This window comes from Trachemys scripta, chromosome 6 (genome assembly GCF_013100865.1).
Source record: "Trachemys scripta elegans isolate TJP31775 chromosome 6, CAS_Tse_1.0, whole genome shotgun sequence".
Taxonomy (NCBI): domain Eukaryota; kingdom Metazoa; phylum Chordata; order Testudines; family Emydidae; genus Trachemys; species Trachemys scripta.
The window spans coordinates 56600661-56621622 of record NC_048303.1 but is presented as its reverse complement, the minus strand read 5'-3'; the positions used below and the strand labels follow the sequence as shown (position 1 = coordinate 56621622).

The window sequence follows — 20962 nt, the reverse complement described above, 5'->3', positions numbered from 1 at the left end:
CTTTGATATCAACTGTTTTTTTTATACTGCACCAAAGTATTCTAACTAGATTGGCATATTAAAAATTATGTTGGCTAAGGGATCATCAGGGCTTGGATTAAAATAAAAATTGACCTGAAACTTCACTTAAAGCTTGAACTAAACCTCAACTTAATGCTTCTTTAGGTTAAAATAAAGGGTTACTTAACATTTATGAAATTATTTTTCATCTTGGAAGCCTCTGCATTTCCTGGTTCTAGGCAGGATGAAAGGGGAAAAAATCCAGATCGCAGTGAAATGGAGTACATTTCCACAGTACTGAAAGGGGGAAAATATAGGAAATCTCACAATAGTTTGTTCCTGTAAGTGTTAATGCTTACTGTATTTATAGTTCCTCAAAGGATTTAGAACACTTTCAGGGCTCCAAAGAGGCATTTTTAAATGGGGGAAGCTGGGGTAAGAGGTTAAGTGACTTATCCAAGTCACATTGCAAATTTGAGAGTGGGATGGCTCCTGATACTTTTCTTTAACTATCACATCAGGCTTTCACTCTTTTTCCAGGCTACTTTTGCATACTGTAGATGTAGATAGCTAGGCTAAGGTTCAGACCTTTTGAATTTCACATAATCCTTGTGTTCAGATAATCAGCCTGAAAAATGTAGGAGTATTTTAATATTTGCTTACGAAGCTCATTTTCTCCACGCCCTTCTGAATGTGCATGCTCTGACTCAACTATAATGTTTACATTTACACTTGCAGGATGCATGGGATCCAATGAAGTGGAAAAAAATGCTTTTTTAAAAATAAAAATATCACTGAGGGTGAGATGGGAATTGACCACCGAAGGCAGTACTTACATTCCTTTGTGTGTGTGTTTTTGGGTTTTTTTGTTTTTGTTTTTGTTTTTTAATGGATCAGGCAACAGACTACAGGCCAAGTTCAACTGAAACAATTCTTTCAGTGTTTTATAGTGCAGAGAACATACACTATTTCACTGAAGCCTCGAAACCTACAGCACGTAGATAGGAGAACCAAACAATACATTATGTAGGTTTTCTTTCCATTTTTTGAGAAAACATCCAAGAGTCCAAAAACATGAGAAAAGAATAATACCCACAAGAATTTTAAGCTTAAAGAGGGAAGGGTGATGTTACAATTAAAGCACAGGACTCAGAGTCACAAACATAGGCTCTGTTCCTGGCTGTGGCAAAGACTCTATATGAAGTTTGGGGTAAGTCCTTAAGGACCCAATAATGCGACCCTTACTTATGAGAGAAATGCCACTTAAATCAATGAAATTTTTCATTGGTGTAAAAATTACAGATATTAATGAAGATGGCATGATCATGCCTTAATCTCAGTTTTCTAATGTAATTTATCCTGAAGGACTAGCCTAGCACAGCCAACCCAGGCTTGGGGAGTACAAAGGTAGTTTACAACCACACTTGTACCTTCCCTCCCTGCACCTTTAGCTGTAGCTGAAGATATATGGGCCATCTAGGACTTACTTGACTATTTCTCACAGTTTCCTTTCCTAGTGGTAAAATGTCTGATACATGTTTAATTATAGTAAAAAATGGGGGTAATATAATAGGGGCAGGCTTAGGTGACAAATAGGTAAATGCTGTGAAGGCTTGGGTGCCAATGTGGGTTCAGTTAAAAAAAAGAAATGAAATTAGAAGGGAGTAGATAAAGACATCTGAAATAATTGTTCTGTAGGATATGGCCTTTCCACATAGGCAGATTGCTTTCTCTTCACTTCTGTCTGAAGAGAGTCAAATAGAGAATCTCGTCTCTTAATTAGAAAGAAAAATACTCATCAAACACACCTCATCACTGGAAAGCTAATGATCCACAGCTGCTAGCCTGAAAGGGCAGGCTTTTTTTTTTTCCTGAACAGTAGGAAGTGTTAATCATTTTGGATGAGATTTCTTTTTAAAATACTATAGTTTGCAAAAGAATAGGATATTCAATATTCCAACTTAAATTATTTTTTGAAGTGTGGTACACTAGGGTAGTATCACGTGTCTCACTGAATAATCATCTTATGCATATATATCTCATTAAGGGTATCAACTGGTGTGATGTTGTAAATGACCGGTTCATGCCTATGCTCTTGAAATCCTTGTCAGCAGGGGGAAAGGAAGGAAAAAATCCTCCTGTGTAGTATCCTATGCAAATGGCAGCTATATTAAACTGTAACCTTTGGGACACCCACTCCTCCCTTAAAATAGTTGGCTTGTTTCAGTAGTAATGAAGATCCTTTTTTTTTTTCTTTTAAGCTTGAGAGGACCCATTATTTCTTTAGAAGAGATCATAGCAGATATAGTCCATGTTCAATTGGATGTTTTACAGGTATGGGTAGGGCCCAGGAACCTTTCATCCTTCTTCCTTTTCTTTTCCACCTGTTTCATTCTTGTATTATCTGTACTTGTTTAATGGAGGAATATGTAGTTTCCCTTCCCTTTCATGGGTGAAATGAAATGAAAGGAATAGATTCACATACACAGCTTTTTCTTTTTTAAATAGTTGTAAGATGCTTTGTCTGTGGGAACTGAAAAATACCCCTAATTTTTTTCATCATTTTGCCCCAGATATTCATGTATGTTAGTCTCTTTCTAATATTGGGAGTTTTTAGTTTGTTGCGTGTCTTATTTATTGTGCATTTTTCTAATGGCTGGGGGGGGGGGATAGTGAAGCGGATTGAGCTGCAATCCTATCACTGTGCTGATTTCCCATAGCCATTCATTTCATTTTCATAGCAAATGTGGTGTTCTTGCTTTACTAGTGTCTGACTGAGACAGGTGTTTTAATGAGAAAATTGGTTGAAGCTCATCCCAGACAAGATGGAAATAGTGCTGGTGGGTCAGGAAAATCATCCAAACGAGATGGCAATGTATATCTACTCTTTGTATTAATTGAAAATGTCTGCGTATTGTTAAAGGTTTCTAGCCTAAGAGTCCTTTGTTTTCATGCATGGATTCAGAGCTTGCAGCAGTAACCAATAATGCTTGCTTTCATTTGCATCAAATTAGGAGCTTACACCCTTTCCCTCCAGATGTGGGCTTTGCCATAGTTAACTATGTCTGTCTTCTTACTAGAGTGCATTATTATAGTGAACTCTGCTTGGGGATTACCCTTGAAGACCAGGAGCACATTACATCTGTATTCCATAGACGGAACTGGTCACCAATTTGCTTCAGGGTGTTGTTTTTATTCTACAAAGCCATATGCAGTTAGGTCTTTCTTTAGAAATTACTTCTCTCCGTCTACCGGTCACCAGATTTAAAATTAAGGCTAGGGACATCTGCAGGCAGGGGCAGTTCACAACAGGCAGTCTCTGGAATTTGTTTTCCCCTGTCTGTCAGAGTTTACTTCCAGAGCTCCTATCGAAGTCTACAAAAATGATTAGAGGTATGGAATGGCTTCCATATGAGAAGAGATTAATAAGATTGGGACTTTTCAACTTGGAAAAGAGAGGACTAAGGGGGGAGGTATGATAGAGGTCTATAAAATCATAACTGGTGTGAAGAAAGTAAATAAGGAAGTGTTATTTACTACTCATAACACAAGAACTAGGGGTTACCAAATGAAATTAATAAGCAGCAGGCTTAAAACAAACAAAAGAAAGTATTTTTTCACACAGCGCACCGTCAACCTGTGGAACTCCTTGCCAGAGGATGTTGTGAAGGCCAAGACTTTAACAGGGTTCAAAAAAGAACTAGATAAGTTCAGGGAGAATAGGTCCATCAATGGTTATTATCCAGGTTGGGCAGGGATGGTGTCCCTAGCCTTTGTTTGCCAGAAGATGGGAACAGGCGATGGGATGGATCACTTGATGATTACCTGTTCTGTTAATTCCCTCTGGGGCACCTGGCATTGGCCACTGTTGGAAGACAGAATACTTGGCTAGATGGACCTTTGGGCTGACCCAGTATGGCCACTCTTATGTTCTTACCTATTCACTTAAGCCTTTTTCTGAGCGAATAGAGGTGAGTTTCTTTTCTGAGCTGGAGATTCCTGTTTTAAGCTGACTTGAGTTGATCTTGCTAAATCACACTCCTGTAAATGTTCCTCTCAAAATGTATGTTAGTAAATCCTTAGAAGAATTCTCTCATAAGTAATTCTTACAGATCTCTGGAATTCTCTTAAAACTTGTTTCTTACTCAACACTACTTCTAATAGGTTTCCTTTTAAACTAAATAACCCGAACAACATACAGATTTCCAAAATGGAGTAATGAGTATCAAAAGTGCCAATACCCCTTTAATTGTATGATACCACATAACACCTTTCTGTTGCAAAAATTTCAATAGCTATCAAGCTTGTCCTGCAGTCTCCCAAGACATTCATATACAGGCCATTTGGTGGCCATAGGACGGAAGAAGGCAAGTTAATCTGGTACTATGGATTTCTTAAAAATGTAGGTTTTTACACTGGTGTTCACACTAGTCTTTTATAATCCGATGTTCTGTTTTGGCTCTATTAAACATAATCCTCAATTTTAAGGGATTATTAAAATCCCTTTTCAGTTCTTGATCAAACCAAAATGTACCTAAAGTATAGGAATGAGAAAAATGAACCATTTTTTAGTTTGAGTTAGTACAGCGGTTCTCAAACTGTGGGTCAGGATCCCAAAGTGGTTCATGACTCAATTTTAATGAGGTCACCAGGGCTGGTATTAGACTTGCTGGGGCCCAGGGCTGAAGTCTGAGCCGCACCGCCTGGGACCAAATCAAAGCCAGAGGGCTTCAGCCCTGGGTGGCAGGGCTCAGGTTACAGGCCCCCCGCCTGAGGTAGAAGCCCTTGGGCTTTGACTTTGGCCCACCTGCACGGGGTGGGGCTCAGGTAGCCTCAGGCTTTGGTCTCCCCTCCTGGGGTCATGTAGTAATTGTTGTTGTCAGAAGGGAGTCACGGCACAATGACATTTGAGAACCTCTGCTCTAGTAGCTATGTTTTGGTTTGGGTTTGCCATAGTTCTGGGACACTGCACTTAATTAATTTTAGAAAGCAGAAGAAATGTAAGGAAGTACAAGGCTTGAATATAGTATTTGGAAGAAAAGCATGTAGTGTTACCAATACATGATGCTGAAGACTGGGAGCAGGTTCAGCAATAGTATCGTTTACCATAGTATTTTCAGCTACCATTTTTGTCATGTGAGAGGAAAATCAAGCAAGTAATTTTAGATCGCTTAATTCTAGAGTTTTAAAAATGTTAGTTGTGAGAGCTGGAAGTCTATTACAAGAAGAGAAAAATCTCAACAAATACACCTCTACCCCGATATAACACTGTCCTCAGGAGCCAAAAAATCTTACTGCGTTATAGGTGAAACTGCGTTATATCGAACTTGCTTTGATCCGCCGGAGTGCGCAGCCCCCCCCCACTCCCCCCCCCGGTGTTATATATGAATTTGTGTTATATCAGGTCGCGTTAAATCGGGGTAGAGGTGTATGTGTACAAGTGTCATCTTGTTCACCTTTTCTTTAGTATTTTTAGCTGAAAGCTGTGCCCCAAGAAGATTCTCTCTTAATAAACCCTGGGAATTTTTTTTTTTTAAGTTAAACAAAATCTGTATTAAAGTATTTCTGATCCTTTAAATGTTATTGCTGTTTATTCAAATGTTTTCACATTTTTGGAATGTTTTATATTTTCTTTTGTATATATTTAGTTTAATGCTTTATATCAAATTTGTCATGTCACCACTGATTTTCAGAGGTGTAGTAGCTTTCAAACTTGTGGTTTCAGTTGCGCATTCAGCCACATTAACCAATCATTCCTGGTCTCTGTTCAAGAGAGAGAGAGTGTTGTTTTGTTTAGATTTGTTTAATGTACTGCTCCTTACTTTGAATAAATTCAGAGTTTAATCATTTATCTCTCCTCTATCTTTTAGCTTTTTCTTTTTGTGGTTTGGAACTTTGAGCTCTACATGATTCCGCTTGCTTTGTTGTTACTGTTGGCATGGAACTATTTCTTGATCCTATCGGGGAAAGATAACACGCAACATGATACAGTAAGTATTTACTTTTTTAAGCACATACTTGTACTTGTTTTTTAACTTATACTAAGACAAGATTTTAAAACTGAGTTTGTTTCAGAAACTGAATTTCTCTACTTAAATACAATGTCCTTTCAAAAACATTTCAGTTCATGATGCTTGATGGACAGTTCTTCCTAGCTATGATGGAACTTTTTTTCCAGCTGTTCAATAAATGTTTCTACTTTTGTTGAAACTAATTTTAAAAATGCCTTAGAGCATGCTCCGTCCTCAAAGCTGGTGTGTATGTTTGGTTATTTTACTGGTTAGGGAAGGGCAAATAAATCTTTTGAAAACTGTGTGTGTGTGTGTGTGTGTGTGTGTGTGTGTGTGTGTGTGTGTAGCCCCGTTGAAAGCTTATGAAAACTATAGTCTGACATTTTTTTTTAGTTACTGAAATTAAAAAGTGCTGATTCTGCCAAAATTCCTCTCTTCCACTAAAAACTGCAGACTTGTCAGATGGCTTTCAAGATAGGTCACAAATCTTTACGTGAAGGTCTTAGCTGAGCTCACTAACACGTATCATGTGGAAATTTTACAAAGTATCATCAAGAATATTTCTGCCTTCTAAATTACTACACAGTGAAAAAAACAACTGATTAGTGAAGCAATGTGCTCTCTTGGATAGAGAATCGGAAGATCTGGGTTCTATTTCTGGCTCTCGCAGTGACTTGTTGTGTGCCCTCAGTCAAGTCACTTAGTACTTATCTGTAAACTAAGCATATCCCCCACCTTTGTAAATTGCTTTGAGATTGTCAAGCTAAAGGTTCTGTAAATTATAAGAGCAAAGTATATTTATTATTAATTAGTGTTTTTAAATGCTCAACTCCCAGCACATGAATTTATACTCATTAATAAAGAACTATTCTTTAAACTTGTCTAATATGAATGAAAAATAATCAGACACATTGGTAATCTTGAAAGGAGAACAACTGGGGAGTTCTTTGTGATTTTTAATACCCCTACTACATGCCAATCTCAATTGTCTAACCAACTAAAGCATAAGAGACTGTACTCTGCTGCAGATCAATGAAATAATTTGCTGAGTGGATATCTGGATATGAGAGATGAACCAACCTTAAGTCATCCTTCTTAGAATATTTTTACAGCACAGGAATCATTTTCTCTGCCCTCATAGGTGCCAACCCTTTTGTAGCACATTGGTGCTTATTCTGTTGTGACATAATCCTTTCTTCTCTTGTCAGATGATCTGAAGAATTTTGTTACAACACAAGTCACACCCAGATAATTTGTGTGTGAGCTAGGTTAACCTGCCACTTAGTCTGGCTTTTGATAAATTGTAAACACAATGAGTTTGGGAGGTTAAATTCTAGTTCCTACATCATTCTTTGGCATATGATACTGGTCAGTTTCTGCTCAAAAGACCCACAGATTAGTATATACAAACATTGCAAATCTGCTGTGAACTAAAATGCCAAGGGGGTAGGCAGGCTAATATGTCCAATCATAAATGGATGCTGACTCGCTTCCATTTCATGCACTATACACATCATCTTTATGGTTGCTAGTTCACTTGAGAGTACTGCCTGTCTTGTCATTGTCTCCAACTCTACCTTCTGCTTCTTCTAACACCTTGTTTGATTACTTTCCTATCACATGGCAGTGGTGAATTATCACCGAGTTGCTATGTTCCAACACTGAAGAAGGAACTTTTCTCTCAATGCTTCAGCGGACAGGGCTGGAGCTAGATGTTTTGGTGTCCTTGGCAAAATTAAATATATGCACCCCAATTTTAATTCATTATCACCTACCCTCAACTCCATCTGACTTGCATAGGTTTTCTTTAATAATTATTTTCCCACTAACCCCCACAAAAGTGCCCTTGTTGTACTCCTTTGTTCTTGTTCTCCAGATGATGACACTCCTTGCATCCCTCCTCCTTTCCTGTGATGAAAGATAGGGGAGACAGGGCTTCAGCTTTTTCCTTGAGTCTTGCATGGTAGCAGATTGACAATTTTACTTCAGGAGTACTGGGCACTTCTGCAGGTGCAGGAGCCCAGAGCAGAGAAGTAATCTTGGTGGGACTAGGTGTGCAGAGAAGACAACAAAGGATCCCAAAGTAAAGTTGGCAGCAGGCGAAGTAGCCTGCTGGAAAAATGGAACTGCTTCCCCATTATATGGGCTCCTGTCTGAAGGGCACTATCACTCTGGGGGCCTGTCACTGGTTACTCAGTGGCCAAAGGCCCACTTGCTTCATAGATTCTCTGATCAGGACTCTCATCCCCTGTCCAGGTGCTCTGCAGTGACTACCCCATGTTTATGCCCTACCAGCAGCTCATGCTGCCCTAGGGTCACCGTAGCAGACAGACATCCTCCTGGTTGCCCCATTGGCCTCCACTGGCTGTGTCACCAACACCTGTGCCAGCTTTGGCTAGGTTTGTCCTCCATGGTGGCACTTACCACTGTCCTGCCCAATGTCAATGATCACTCTGACATTTTCTTCTAACCCCAGAAGCTGCCACCAACATACAGCAAGTAAGACCAAAGCAAAAATGCATCAGGAAGGGAGAAAGACTGGGGGAGGAAGAACTGCCCCCACTCAGAGTCAAGGACTCACAGCAGTAGCAACATTTCTTGGACCCCTCCAGTAGGACAGCCATACTCCTGCGTTTACTCAGGGTAGTGGCTGCTGCAGTGCCTCCAAGGAGCAAGGAACTTTTTCCCAAAAGAATACACACAACTGCACCACCACAAATTCAGCACGTTAGGTAGCCACCTTTGTGGCCCACAGCTAAGGTTAGCCTTATCACTGTAGAGCTTTCACAGATTTAAAGAAACATTCCGTTCTCCCATTTTTCTAAACAATCTTTCCACTTTTTAAACAATCCTGTTTAACTATTGTTAAGCAGTCTTTAACACTACACACATTTTTGCACCATTTTGATCTGCATAAAGAAGAATGAATATTAAATAAGTTATAGATGCAGATGAATCACATGAGCTTCACCATTTGTCCAGATCATCTGCTTTAAGGAGGATTTTGTCCAGCTGATTCACTTGAATTAATAAAAATGAAAGGTGTAGAGTTCTGTTCATTAGCTTTAGGTCTCATCAAAATGTGACTGTTTCCTTTTGCTAAGGCTGTGGTCTAAGTACTAGTGGTATTAGGGTCTCACAGCAATACATGTGGTCCAAACTAAGTAAACTTTTTACATCATGCCGTGACAATTGTAAAGTATCACAGAAAGAATCTCTTTCTTTTAACACTGAATGAGGAACTTTAGTAGAATAAGTAAAATAGTATTAGTGCTTTTCTTTCTCTCTTTCACTGCAAAGGTTCTGTCTGAAACCCTTCCTAGCTGCCTCTTCCTTGTTTTCTTGCTTTATTTAAAGAAACACTACACACAAGCTCACATTTTCTCCTGTCAATAAGCATGCCCTTGAATATCTCCCCCACTAAAATAATTTCTATTCAACTTAGCAATTCTCCTCCTAGAACATCTTTATGAAAATGAACGCACACACAAGATGAAGGCTCACTGTTAGAAAACCAGAAAGAGACTGGACAAAAGAGAAGAAATACTTTTGTCAGGTTATTTTTAAGTTGCAAAAGATTTTGGAATGGAAGCAGAATGAAAAGGAGCCCAGGTGGCAACATTAAAGGATGAATGATGTTGAATCCTGGGACAGTATGAAACAAAGTGGTATCTATTTCTGGTACGCTTTCTACCTTGCTGTCCACCCCTCCTAGTCAGCTTCACTGAATCTGTATTTTTGGATGTAACACTTCCTGTCAGTCAGTCACTGGTAGGAAGTGTTGCCTCTACATGGGACCAGCTCAGGTGGTTCATGTCAAATGTAATGTAAGTATTTTTGTTATGCTTATTGCCACCAGGTGGCCAATGTGAGAATAGCTATTTACAGTTAGAAGCCCTAAGGCTATAGTGAGCATGCTACAGGGGGTTGTGGGTGGGTGCAAGGAAGTTTTTTCCAAGATGCAGCCTGATTAATTTTCTATGTGAAACTTTACTCCAATAAAAGATGTCCTTTTTCACTTCTAATCTGTTTTGGGCCTCCATATACTATGTACAGAGTAGCAGAGCATGACACAATGACAGACCACTTGGCCTATTGAAGGAGAACAAAGAGAGAGGGAAGCAAAGAACTGATATTTTTACTGCCTTGGCAAACAGGCAACATATCTAGTGCTTTTCTTCTTTATTGTGCTTTACAATCATTACCTAATTTAATTCTCACAACAAACCTATGAAGATGATAAATAGTATTGTCTCCATTAATAGATGGAGAAACACTGGGGTTATGTTGTTTGCCCCAGGTATCATAGAGAGTTGCTGATAGATCTGGGATTAGCACATGAGTTCATTAGTTCATTTGGAAAAGCTGCCTTTTATTTAAAAAAGCATAAATGGTAGTGGTAGCCAGAGAATAAAAATCTTCAGGTTCACATATAAATACGTATATATAAACTAGCTTTTGTTTTGTAATCCCATAAAGGTAAGGGAAAAACAGAGTTGCTTTCACTGTACAATACTGTTTAAGATTGCACAGCAACAGTTGTGCAGCGTATTCACCAAACAATAGCTTGCTATCTCACAATGCAATGCTCTAGTTCTCCTGTATACAGTAACATGGGCTGCAACTCTTATCCTGACATTGGTTCTGCTTAAGACACATGACGTTCAAAACTCTTTCATCAGTGCAGGAAAGTGCACAAAGGTTATTTCACAAAATTAGTCTTCTATAACTTGTCTCCTTGGTTGCTGACTTCTACAAAAATATAACCTGTTCTCAGCTTATACTCTCAACAGCACAGTGATTGGCTAAAAAAAGCCTTTATAGATGGATTCCAACCTGTATACTCACTTTGGGCTCCTTCAGAACATAGAGACCACAGGCAGCATGAGAACCATTCTGCTGAGAACCATTCCTCTTTTTATGGAGCTACGTGTTTATTCCTTATATACTACATATATAGTAAAGAAGAAAAGTAAATGATCTTACCCAACCAGACCAGGGTACAGGGGCTCATTTTAATAAATCACAACTGAAACATGAAAATGTCAGCTTAATCAAGCATTTACATTTTATTAATCAAGCCTAATTTTTATGAATGCAAATAATCACTGAAGCTGGACAAATTTGTTCTAGATTGCATCAGAAACATAATTTTAATATTTAATGGCCTGATGAATTTAAATGGAGAATTATCTTTATGAAACAGAGTCTTCATAATCTGCCATTAAATGAGAAATGAAAAAATCAACATAAATCTTACATAAACGTTATTTAACTAAATGTTGGTACTATAAATATTACAAATACATTATGCACTAATTTAGCAATCACACAGTACACTACATAAAGAAAAAATTAGGTTGGTTATGCAGTATTTCTCTTCTACAATGAAAAGGAATGCATTATTAAAGTTGGCTATTCATGCCACTGTAGTTAAGGAGGCAGTCTAAGCTTCCATTATAATTCTCTGCCTTCAGGGTTTTATATTGTATCTCTGCCATAGAAACTCACTAACAGGGCATACAAGGTCTCAGCCCAAGAGCACTTTTTAAAAAACTTCTCCAAGCCTAGCTTACTTGCAGTTGTTTTTGCCTACAGAAAGGAAAGAAATCCCAGAAATGTTCATTTTAGAAAGATTTTTACCCTTTTTTCCTCAAAACAGAGTAATTTTTAAAGTGAAAATTTGCAACACTTTTCCCCCCTGAAGTCTTACACTATTGTATGGAAAATATATAGGCATTCTTTTGTACAGAATTTCTTAATGATTTTTTTTCATTTGTGCCCAGACTTATGTAACTACTGGATTGACATAATACTGTAGCAGTTCCAACATGTCTTGATCATTATTCTTTAAACTAAGAACAATTTAGTGTTGGAGTAAAAACACCCATTATATGAGGTTATTTTTAAGCATGTTAAGGATATTATTTTTAAGGATGTTAATTCAGACTAGATCTCAGTAATTTTCAAGTTGTTTTCCAAAATTAGTATGTTTCTCCAAATATATAATTACCTAAAAAGAGTTGTCATAATCACCTGGGCTAATGTTACAGTGACATATGTATAATAAGGATATACAATTCGAAATATGTGACAGGGCAAAAATGCTGCCCCAACTTTCAGTATCCTAACTTTTGACACCACTCACAAACTCAGTTATTTCAACAAATGTACATGTTGTGGTGTAAGTATATATGTAGATGAGTGGTGTTTTGTCCTCCTAGAACCCTAGTGCTAGCTGAAAAGTTAATGATTAAATTTAAGACAAACAATTACATTTTAATTCTGTTGACAAGAAATATAATAAACTACTTTATTGTCAATGTTTTATTTAAACTCCATGGTGACAAAATATTTTAAAATGTTGTTGTTTAAAAGTTCGTTGTGTAGTAAATTAACAATTTATATTTAGACAAATGTAGAATATTTTTTTCTGCTTCACTGGTTTAAAAAATGTCATAAAGCCAGACAGATCAGATTTTGTCTACAAGACAAATATACAGTACATTCTGAAGCCTTTAGATGGAGATATACTTCAGATAAAAACCTAGTATTCTGTTCACAATGCTTTGTGTAAATATCAGCTAGAATTCCTGAAAGCATTGAGATCCAAATATTTAAAGAAATGCATTGAAAAACTTCTTCTGATGCCATATTTTATATGAAAACTGTTTAGTCTTAACTGCGTTAGCAACTAAATATTGGGTGCATATCAAGCTGACATCAAGCAAAAAAGTTATATGTTCTTGTGTAATAAAGTATATTACAGAGAAACTTCTTATACTGCAAATAAAAATTCTTTTGTTGATATTACCGGACTGTATGTAATCAGTGGCATGCATCAAAAGGCATCTGATAGCCACATTAAAGACACATTTCCTATTAAGCATCAGACTAAATTACATCATGAGCACTTCCCAGAATGAGCCAAAGAAATGTATTCTGTAAGAAGAAATAATTGTATCTGTAAAAATCAGGAAGTCTTTTAGCAGTAAAGTACTAATGCTTTTCTTTTTAGTCTCCTCTTTTGTACTGCAATATATTCAGCCTTACTGGCAAGCTTATCACACTAATTATTATTACATCTTGTAGTTCAGTTATCTTGATGACTCCTGTAGATGAAATACTTCAAGGTCAAATCTTTAATGGTGTGAATCAAACTCAGGAGCTACCATAAGTTCAGTTGTATTTCAGATATACTACATTGTTAAATTAAAATCTGTTAGTGAGTTTTATTGTCTTTATAAATATGATGTAAAATAGATGGATATTTTAATTAAGCTAGGTCTTTTGAAAAATTTCTCCTCAACAACTCTGTGAGAAAAGCAGATGTCCTTTTGTAACTATGACCACATAAACACAGTAATAACAAGCTTATTGACTATGAAGGTTTTCAGTTTGACCTCAGCTACTTTCAAGATGCCTGAAATAGCCTGAACGATTTTGGGAATCCTCAATCCATACACATTCGATAATTTTATATTACATTTACACAGAAGTGTTGTAAATCCACTGACATACCAACATATGTTGTAGTTAGTTTACATGGAGACAAAATTATCTAAATGAACTCCAGACTGTGCTGAAGAATACAGCTAACCAGCAGTAGGGTGGAAATGTTCATTTGGGGCCCAATCCTGTTTTCTTTGATTTCAATGGGAGCAGGAGCAGGCTCCTGATTTGTGATAGGTTATATCAAAATATTAGTGTCTGCAGGCATTTGGACATTTTAACAAAATAAATTGGAATATTACATGTTTTTCATTTGAAACTATTGTTTTAAAGCCCAATCCATTGAGGTGCTGAGCAAATCAGAAGTGCTGAACACTTGAACTACCAGTTCAGGGCACCTACCTACTCCTTTTTAGGAATTGCTGAGCACTTCACAGGATTCTGCCTTTAAATTATATTAAGATTTCAGTCATTAAACACATCTGGATGACTATGGTTCTTCCTTTTGAATTCTCTTACATTGCGTATTAGAGTAAGAGTATTGTGGTACAACTCACTTGGAAATGTATCAAAAATACCCCTTTAACCACATAGTTGTTTCCATTGGAATAGCTATAGAAAAGTTGGTGGTAGCAGAATGTACTTAATTACTGTGCATTTGCTGTGATTATTTAGTAACTTTTCTTCTAGAAACTGCAGGAGTGTTCTAAAGTAAGAAACAATTTTGTTAACATTATACATGGTTAATATACTTCCTTTGTGTGAAAATTTTTAATTTCAGTAGATATTTTTAAGGATCTTTGGAATTGAGTTATTCTTCACTCTTATTCTGACCTAAGATGGTTGTAAATAACTAGACTGTACTACTATTTTATTGATGTTGCTATTAGATGTTACATTGAACAGTCCCACTACTCCCAAATCCCATCTTTTAATGAATTATTAATAAATAGTTTGAGTTTTTAAAACTCTAGAAAAGAAGTAACTAAAAGAAGTAATTAATTGCCCACTAAATTCTAAGAGTACATGCTAGTCCAATTTTCTTCTCTTGAAAAGCATGAAGAGGGTAGTGAAGCTTCTTCTATATATTTCTGAATGTAACTAAGATAACTTACTGTATAAAGTGGCTTCTGTTACAAGTGCTCCAGCAACAGTGTGTGAATTATGCAGCATTTGCAGACAGAATTCTGTTACATTGTAGAAAGTGGGAATGGGGCAAGAGTGATCTCCTATCATTATATAAAAATTATTTTGCATGTTTTTTCTGTAAAATATTTACTGTTCAAAACTATTTAGTACAGGAAGGGCTTTGTTTTGCGACATTTTAATATCATCTGCTTACTGTTTGGCCATAAAGTAGCTGATATTCCATATTTGAGGCCATCTACGTGTGTTTTTTAAAATGTCATCTGTATTAGTCTTATATTCAAGGAACAGTACCAAGAATCAGGTTCTTTCAAGACCTTCTACCAGTGTGTGGCATATAAGGCTGTGACAAGTGACATTACAGAAGGTCATGTCACTTTTAACTGCTTGCATTAGATCTTTCTGATTTCCCCAGTGCCCTTCCTTTGTTTGATTAATACTACCTTGATTTCAAGCAAGGTATCGGAAAGCATAATTTAGAGTGAGTATTCTAGGGCTGATCTAAGATTTTTTTCTTAAAACTTTTTATAAAATAACTGATATTTTGTTAACTGATATGTTTTCCCTTTAATATCATTTTTTCCCTTTAATATTTTTTCTCATTGAAAAAGCATGATATTGTTATAGATGCCTGGATTAATGTACTGTGTTGCTGAAGACCAAAGTAGTACATATAAGGTTTATTTGAAAAGCAGCCAGCTAGAGTAAAAAAAAAATTATTTTTCTTACTCTTGGTTTGATCCTAGGTATGGCATTAAACTCAAAAGCTGGAATCTGTTGAATTTGCATTTGCTTTAATGATCTTATAAATCCTTGCTTTACATGTCTGTGTAAATAGGTTGTTCTTAAGTGTATTTTTTAAAAAAGACTTCAGCTTGCAGATTCTTTCTATATCATGGTTATAAGGATTCTGTTTTCATTGTTTCAGTTTTGGGTAGCAACCAGTCTTAAGAAACTTGAGTATCTGAATTCCTTCTGGTACACTGTATCATTGTAGTGATGTGCTTTCACTCTGCATCTTTTTTTCTAACTCTTCTTTCAAAGTTTCATGATGAGTGAAAACATGGGTCAATGCTTCATATGCCATAAAGAATAATTTATGCTGCCCAGAGATGGAAGTACTTTTATTACGTTTTATTTTGATACAATAACTGAGTTAAATCATTTTTCATTTCCAGACAATTTGACACTCCTAAAGCTTAGTTTAATTGATGATGTGACTAACACGGAATGAGAAAATAGGATGGAATAACATGGGGGGAGGAGGGAATCATCTTCTGGCTAAACAGGAGTTGGGAAGTGAAGATCTCGGTTCGATTTTTGGCTGTCACAGACTTTTTGTATGACTTTGGGCAAGTCAAACTTCTCAGTTATAATAATAATAATAATACTCTATAGGTCATAGCAGTATTGTGAGGCTTAGTTTATTAATGTCTGTAATGCTCTTTAAGATCCTTGGATGAAAATCACAGTACAGGTGTGAAATATTATTATCCTTATTATTTAGAATAAGAGTGTTTGTGATCTAAACAGAGTGTCATTATTTGCAATGAGCCAGCTAAGGTGGTGTCAGCATTTCCATTGTAAACCCTGATTTGTAGAAGTTTACAGTCCATGCAATCTTGGGCCCTGGTTTAATTAAACTGAATATATATATCATATTTTTAGTTACGCTGGTGGAACTTTGCATGTAGCCGTCCCTAAGGAAAAAAGTAGGTGTAACTGGAGTGGCTTAGCTCCATTTTTCAGAACTGAGCCCTTGGGGTGAAATTTATCAAGGTGTAGAGGTCCCAGGCAAGACCTCCACACCAAGCCCCATGGTGGGGATGTAGGAGGATAGAGGGATGCAACTGAAATGGTCACACATCATTCCTCAGGGACTGTTCTTCACACCTGCCTGTTCGGGGCCACTGTGGTCAGTGCCCTCATTGTGAGCCACAGGAGCTAAACTTATGAGACCAAAGACTGAAAAAGGAAAAAGGAAATTCTCACCTCCAGCTCAACCTCCTCTGTGCTGTGTCAAAGAGCCACAGTGTGGTGTAAAGGGGCCCTAAAATCCCCATAACTGCCCAAAGGAGGATTCTCCTAGTGCAGGTAGTGAAGAAAGACTGCCTCTTGCACACCCTCTCTTAAGCCCTGATGTAGGGGATGTTCCAGGAGCAGGGCCACAGTATGCAAAACTGTAGCCCATAGAGCAACTCTACGGAGGCTGCTGTAACTTAGATAACGCTGAAAAATTTGTCTGTTACAGTGGGGGTCTGTCCAACCCCAGTACAGAAGCATGAAGGAACAAAGGTGTCTGAAAGCCATGTTGCGTGCACCCCCCCCCCTTCCTCCCACCCCCATTCCTTACTGGGTTGCAAGTTCTGTGCTGAAACTTCTGAGAGGTTTTGGGGGAATGGCCCATCAAATGAAATAGAGGCCATGGAGGGACTGTTTTACAGCACTGAGTACTGACCACTCCCAACACCTGTACAGTTCCTGCACTAAGACTGTGTTACAGCTCTGTTTGGGCTTTGTTCAGGGTGGGATAAACCTCATCCTTAATGGCCATTCTCACATTTATCTCCAAAGGAACCTTTCTGGTCTTACAAGTAGTAAGGGGTAACAAGGGTTCTATAAATGCTTTTAAACACATTTAAGCAATTAACTTAGATAATAAGCATTTGTTTCAGAGGATGGATTTGATTTTTTTTTTTGAGGGAATTAATCACAAAAATCCCTCCATAGATTAAATAATGTTTAAAGTTACAGTAAGAACCAGTAAATAGCTACAATTCAGAGTTGAGGCTGACACTTTGTCCTTAGCGGCTTTTTTGTTTTTGTTTTTCTTCCCCCCAGGGTAAGGTGTTTGGTGGTTTTTCCCCAGCAATGCAAATTAATTTTCTTACTTTTGTCATCTTGTATTGCAACTTTACATTTTAAATGAAATTTTCATACATATAATATAGGGCTTCTGCAATCCCTCTGTGCCCAAACTTTCATTTCTGGCCTGATACTCTAGCTACCTGGATTCTGTTCCCAGCTCTGCCAAGGACTTGTAGTTAGGGTGACCAGATGTCCCGATTTTATAGGGACAGTCCTGATTTTTGGGTCTTTTTCTTATATAGGCTCTTATTACCTCCCACCCCCATCCCGACTTTTCACACTTGGTGTTTCGACACCCTACTTGTAGTATGACCTAGGGTAAGTTGTTTGACCTCTTTATGCCTCAATTTCCCTATCAGGATAATGATATTACCTTCCTTTGTTAAGTGATTTGAGATCTATGGCTAGAAAGCACTGCATGAGTTTACATATTGTTTTAGTAATATCTCACAAACTACTAGGGTTAGTTTAATACTTTATATAATCTGAAAACTTGGATTCCCTGCTGCTTCTAGTGGCTGGCATAAAACACCGTTTCTAGGTCCAGAGCTTCACAAGATAGTGGTCACTCAGATCAGGCCAGAATGATATGCGTCCATGGTCCATTTTTTTGTGATCTACAGTATCTAAAAGTAAATACTACATACCACAGCGAGACTGTGGATCTCGGCCGTCCAGTGTCATACCATATTCATTTCTACCCTGGTGGTTCATAAGATATCAGTCACTGGATCAATCGCTTATCCCTTGGATTAGCAGTGTTTGTTTTGGTACTGGTCAAGGACTTAATATAGCATGTCTCAGAACTCAAACTAATGTACTTTTAGGTCTCTGGATAGGACATCTTGCAGATACATTAGTATTTATATTGTAGACAACTGGAAAAGAAAGAACTTCTTAGGTTGTCTAACACATCCCCCTGCACTAATTCAGGATCACTATTCACACTAAGCCATAAATAGTTTATCCAGTCAATTATTGCTGGCTCTTTGGACTAAGATTCAAAAAGAAATAGTCTAAACATATTATTTTAAATGGCACATGTGACAAATTTAGAGCGTTCTTGTGCTTTAAGGCATTGAGTGGGGGTGGGGTGGCTATGTCTGGTTGCAGTTGGAATCTCCAATAGGCACTATGCCTCTTTTAGGCATGCTCGCTATCAGAGATCCTTGATATAAAGGGGAAGCTCACTCACTGCTACACCCCCTGAGAAGGTGCAGAGTGAGTTCCCTTTCATGGCCAGCCTACTCACTGCAAGAGGTGTTTGCAGATGTGTGAGATTGCAGTTTTGTCTTGCCGCTGCATGGGGAACTGAAAGGGTAGAAGGCTTCTTGTGCCTTCTTTTCACAGTCTGTACCCACGCAGGATATGGTCACCATCTGGTCTTTACATTATTAAATTCTTAGGGCAGGAACTTATTTATTTGTCTCTACATTATTATTTTAGTGGTAATTTATTGACTGAAAATATAGTATCCTCTTGTAAATTTCATTTTCTTGGACAACAGTTTACATCACTTCCTGCTTTTAATATGCTTTATATACTTAACATGCAAATTAAGGGCTAGCTTTTAGTCTGTGTTAGAGGCTGCTTTGTACCTCTGCAGCACTGCAGGTCAAAATTGGAATCTTGCTTCAATATACTGTAGCAACTGAAACTCTGGTGAGCGAACATATGTAGTTTTCTTTAGGGCTGATGGGAATATCTGTGTCCTCCTGCAGAGCAAAGAATATGTTCCTTAAGTTTCTAATGTGACATCCTCTTTTATCATTATACTTTATAATATAGAATTATGGTTTAACTTCTTCCTCTGTAATGATGTATGCTATGATTTTAGTTTATAACTCAATGTAAAATAGACCAGAATTTTCACCTTTTGTATCTACAGCTCTGTCTTGACTTTTGTGTATGTACAGATATAGAGATTATCTTTTGGTATAAAGAGGTACAACTCTACTTCCATTTACACCAGCAGAGAATTTGGCCCATAGTTTGGATGTTTGATCATGGGGTTATTAGGCAGGAATTTCTGAGGTCTAAGTCTGGTTCTGCCATTAACTCTCCAAGTGCCTAGGGAAAATCACACTCTCTCTCTCGGTGTGTAAAATGAGTATAATATTTATTTATCTCACAACCATACAATGAAGATTAATTATTAATGTGAGGTACAGTGCCTTGAACACACAAAACCTTAATTGGTAGGAATCCTTTCTTTCGCTCACATATCAATCTACCTGTCCACCATCTATTTAAATGGACAGATACGGGCACACATGTAGTACAGTTACACATAACGAGAGAGAGATGCATGTGCAGTATATTAGATATACTAATAGTTCAAAATCACTATTAGGAAATGCTATGCTGATGATAATACAGCATGCACCCTGGGTCACTGCGGTGGGCCATTGCCATAAAGAAGCAAGTTAGCATGAATTTATTCTTGGGATTGAACGCTTCTTAACCCTCCTGATGAGCAATGTAAATTAAGTTCAAAAGGTTGTATGTTTCTCAGGTTAGCTGTAAATCCAAAGTAAGCACTTGAACTGTATTTCATAGCCACCACTAGAGCTGGTAAAAAGGATTCCTTAGTTAAAAATATCCTAGAGTGAATTTTGAATTACCTTTTAAATACTTAAATTGTCAAGATAGCATTTTATACAGGTAGAGGTTTTCAGTGTCTTATTCCCTAATGTAGGTCAATTAAAGTTATAACACTTCTTAAATTTGAATCTCTAGATCAAATGATTTTCTAGTCGTACATTTTCCTTCTGTGCATTTATTTCAAATGTTAATAAAGTTTTCATCTACAAAAGGTTTACTATTGACAGAACAAAACTCTTCCTTTTTAAATTATGACAACTACTACTGTTTCTGTCTGTAGGTAGTGGAGGACATGCTAGAGGACGAGGAAGAAGAGGATGACAGAGATGACAAGGTAATTATCTTTCCTAGCACTTGGGTACCTGGGGATGGGAGAATTTAGACATGACACTGTTTTTACAGACAGTTAAAAAAGGAGTTGAAGTGTTTTAGTCCAGAAAATTGGACAGAGCTGTTTATCATCCTAACAATGCTACTGTACGTTGTAGGAAGGGATAGAGGACTATAAATCCTCTTCTTTTTTTGTCCAGAGCTGGGTCAAATATTTTTCTGCCAGGAACAAAAATAATTCAGCTTGTCTGGAACTTGATAGCTCTTGTGAAGATAACTGCAGTGACAACTGTTTCTGAAGGACAAACATTTGTCCTGTCTTGGGTCTTATAAATAGGGCTGTACTTTAGGGGGGGAAATGGTGTAAAGATAGTAACTCCACACTGGTTGAAAATGGGATATTGCCATCTGTAATTTTCAGTGAATTACTTGGTAGAAGAATGGCTAGTATGTTCTGCACTCTGTATGATATTTAAATAATCACAATTCTCATAGACGTCTACTTGATTTGGAGCTGGCATTGTGGCCCAGCAAGCTAGGAGACTGTTGCG

General features: G+C 37.4%; 1 protein-coding gene across 3 annotated transcripts in view; it reads left to right on the top strand.

Moving 5' to 3' along the window:
* MCTP1 (multiple C2 and transmembrane domain containing 1) overlaps positions 1-20962 on the top strand; it is a 311966-nt gene that overhangs the window by 228130 nt on the left and 62874 nt on the right. For all 3 annotated transcript variants that reach the window (XR_004646273.1, XM_034774661.1, XM_034774660.1), the window contains 2 exons: positions 5871-5990; positions 20362-20415. Coding sequence is in view for 2 of the 3 variants with exons in the window: in XM_034774661.1 (XP_034630552.1) it covers positions 5871-5990; positions 20362-20415 (174 nt within the window). In the remaining variant the exon portion in view is untranslated. The remainder of the gene's footprint in view (positions 1-5870; positions 5991-20361; positions 20416-20962) is intronic.